This window comes from Saprolegnia parasitica, assembly GCF_000151545.1.
Source record: "Saprolegnia parasitica CBS 223.65 unplaced genomic scaffold supercont2.377, whole genome shotgun sequence".
Classification (NCBI taxonomy): domain Eukaryota; phylum Oomycota; class Saprolegniomycetes; order Saprolegniales; family Saprolegniaceae; genus Saprolegnia; species Saprolegnia parasitica.
This window is the reverse complement of record NW_012156771.1, coordinates 1-3,178: the sequence shown is the minus strand read 5'-3', so window position 1 is coordinate 3,178 and position 3,178 is coordinate 1. Positions and strand designations below refer to the sequence as shown.

General features: G+C 59.6%; 1 protein-coding gene across 1 annotated transcript; it reads right to left on the bottom strand.

Annotated features, from left to right (window-relative positions):
- Positions 1-1,169: 1,169 nt before the first annotated feature.
- On the bottom strand, positions 1,170-3,155 carry SPRG_16641 (hypothetical protein; the record flags this gene model as incomplete). Its single annotated transcript, XM_012356105.1, has 1 exon — positions 1,170-3,155. One exon carries the CDS (start codon positions 3,153-3,155, stop codon positions 1,170-1,172), a length of 1,986 nt encoding a protein of 661 aa, XP_012211495.1.
- Between the last annotated feature and the right edge of the window lie 23 nt (positions 3,156-3,178).

The window sequence follows — 3,178 nt, the reverse complement described above, 5'->3', positions numbered from 1 at the left end:
TAATGCAGCGACCGAGTCGGAGCGATTGGTCAACAGCCCGTTGGCGCGTGACCGCCTACGAGACCAGCGCTCCGCCGAGCTCAGCACACCTGCGACGAAGCTGCGGGCGACGCCGTGATGTCGAGCATCGTGAGTGCTACGACGTCCTTTGCTCGCGCGCTTCTAGAGCGGCGCCGTGTGTCAGCGCACTCGTGCAGCAGCGGCCGCATTCTATCCGACGGTGCGTCGCACCGACAAACCGCGCGCTCATGTCGCTGCCACCAACGGCCAACGCTACCACTGCGTACAAACTCAACTGCCGAGGCGCGACGCTCGTCCGGGCCTCCCGACGGAACAGGAGCGCGTCGACGACGACCAGCGCACCACCGACGCCAGCACGCCGACCAGTAGGAGCACGCCAAACGAGGGCGTGACACGGAGCCCTCGGGCCTCGCGCCCCTCGAGATGATGCGAAAATAGACACCCGGCGACGATACGTAGGGCTGCTCGGTTGAAGTGTCATACGAGACTGTGAAGTGCCTTGAACGATCAACGTCAACGCGTCTACTTTCAAATTCGGCCGACTGGAACGATCTTGCCGCGGCAACAAGGTGGCCATCGTCTTGTTGGCGAGCCGTTTGTTCAGCGGCCAAGGCGGGACCACCAACTACAAGGACCTTTAAGCACAGCGTTGTGCACGAACGACCCGTCAGAGGCGAGGAGAGATCGATTTTTAAAGAGTAGAAACGATCTGGAGCATGAACCCTTTTGTTGTTGGCAACACCGAAGCCAGTCGCGTGTGTAGTCGTGGTGGCGAGATGGGTATGGATGCGAGACTTTTTTGGTCTTTGCAGTGTCGTCGCACTGCTATGGCTACACCTGTTTTCACTGAGCACGCCTGGAAGTACGCGCCACTCGAGACAGCAGCACCGGTGGAGAACGTCCAGGCTGGTGTCGGCAAGGGAATGAAACAATTTTTGCTTCCTTGGGTGTCATTATTGCAGGAACGGCTTCGGGCTCTGCGCGCCCGGGTCGAGCGCACTGCACTCGACGGAACAAACATCCGTAGATTGCAGCCGAGGTGACATTGTACCTCCAACAACACTGATGCGTGCGATAGTGAAAACCAAAGAACATCAACACTCGAAACACGTATGCTTCATTACGCGCGTCCTGTAGGGTTGGAGAACCTACTTGGCAGCGCGTTGGATGGCTGCAAGCACGTCGTGGAGCTGGCTATCGAGGCGCTGCGTCGTACCGGCGATTTGCGTCTCGAGCTGCGCGTTCTGGATCGACAAGTCGTGCACCTTGGTCAAAAGTCCGTCACGCCGTGTGTCTTCATCAGTGTCGTCCTTGGCGATGGACATCGTAAGCTGACGCTTGGAGATGTGCTCTTCAAAAATCGGGTTGAGGACCGGACCAGCGGGTGTCAAAATCTGAAGGCGCATCTCGCGCGCCGCTTCCGTGTGGCCGAGCATCGTCTCAAGGCGCAGCACGCAGCGCGCGTAGCTCGCCAGCGCCCGCGACTGCAGCTTGGCCCAGTTGCGGTCGACCGTCTTGTTCATCATCGCGAGAAGCAAGTTGAGCAGAAGCACGACCATGACCGCGCAGTGGAACATGCGCAGAATGAAGCCGAAATGCATGATCGGGCCTTGCAGCAGGTGGTCCTTTGTCGTGTCGTCCTTGGCGTTGAAGTCGCCGACGCCGTTCTCGCCGTACATGACAAAGTACGTGGCGCGGAAGCTCGCCCAGAGCGTCTTGTACGCATCCGACTTTTGCTGAAAGATAAAGTAGTAGGCGCACGTGAGGCCGCACTGGAAGACACCGTAGAAGATGAGAAAGTCCCAGACGTCGCCCATGACGTCCTTGACGATCGGAAGGAGGTAGCCGGCGGTCTTGTTGACCTCGAGGAACTGCAGCGAGAGCATCCAGAGGCTCAGAATGATGCACGCGCCGAGGCAGACGTAGGCCTCGTGGGTCCACGCGTACATCTCGAATTGCCACTCTTGATCGCCGGAGTTGACTACCGAGATGAGAATCTGGCTCAGCTGGAGCCAGAAGAAGGGGCCGAGCATGCAGAGGTACGTGAGCACTTGGAGCTTGTTGGTGGACGACGCGTAGTACTTGCGGTACGACACCAAAAACGGCGTGACCGGCACGTACAAGACGATGACGATCGACCAAAAGAGCTTGCCAATAAGGTTGGCGTTGGCCCGGCGCTGGACGAGCCACGGGTCTTCGCCGAGAAGCTCCTTGACTTCGAGATGCAGAAAGTAAAAGGCGAGGAGCCAGTAGCCAAGGAAAGCTGTCGCCGCGAGCACCAAATCGCCCATGTTGTTGCCAGCGCGGCGCTCAAGAGCGTACACCACGACGATCGGCGTTGCAACCAGGATCGTCCAGAGAAGCGTGCGCCGGAACAGCCACGCTTTGGCCTGGGCCTTGTACACAGCAGCCTCGGGGATCGCAAAAGCCGGGTCGAAGACGTACTTGCCGTCGTACATCCAGCGCGTGAGCTTGGTGAACTTGCGCGGCTTGAGATGGCGCAGATGGACAAACGCAAAAAATGCAAAGACGAGCGCGATGAGCCAAAGCGTGAGCTGCGCGGGAAACGAGTCGATGAGCTTCCGAGCGCGCTCGACCCCGTCACTCTCTTCGACGGCCCGCGACGCGACGACGGCGGCCCGCAGCCGAAAGTCGAATGTGACCGTCGTGAGCACAGCGCCGACCATGAGAATGTACAAGAGCAGCTGCTGGTAGTATTTGCGCGCGCCAAAGAGCTCCCACTTGACGTCCAGCACACGCTGCAGCACGACGTGCTGCAAAAGGTCGTGCTTGGCGCCACCGTCGTCCACGATCGAGTCGTTCAAGACGGAGTACAACGCCGACGACTTGACGTTCTTCCGACCACAAATTGCATCGAGCTGCGTGAACGCATAGTCGTACCGGCCACTCGAGACGAACTGGTCGAGGTACTTGGCGGCGGCGGCGGGGTCGTTCTCGACTGCTTGGCGGAAGAGGCGCTCGTCAAAGTCGGCGCCATCAGCGACCGTGAGCTCGGCGTGGAGGCTCGTGACGAACGCGTTGGAAGGGTCCTTGACGCGGTAGTTGGCTTCGTTGCGCACCAAAGCCGCGCAGTTGACGTGCTTGAACTTCTCGGCGTACTCGAGCGGCGACATGCCCGAGTCGTCCTCGAGCGCAA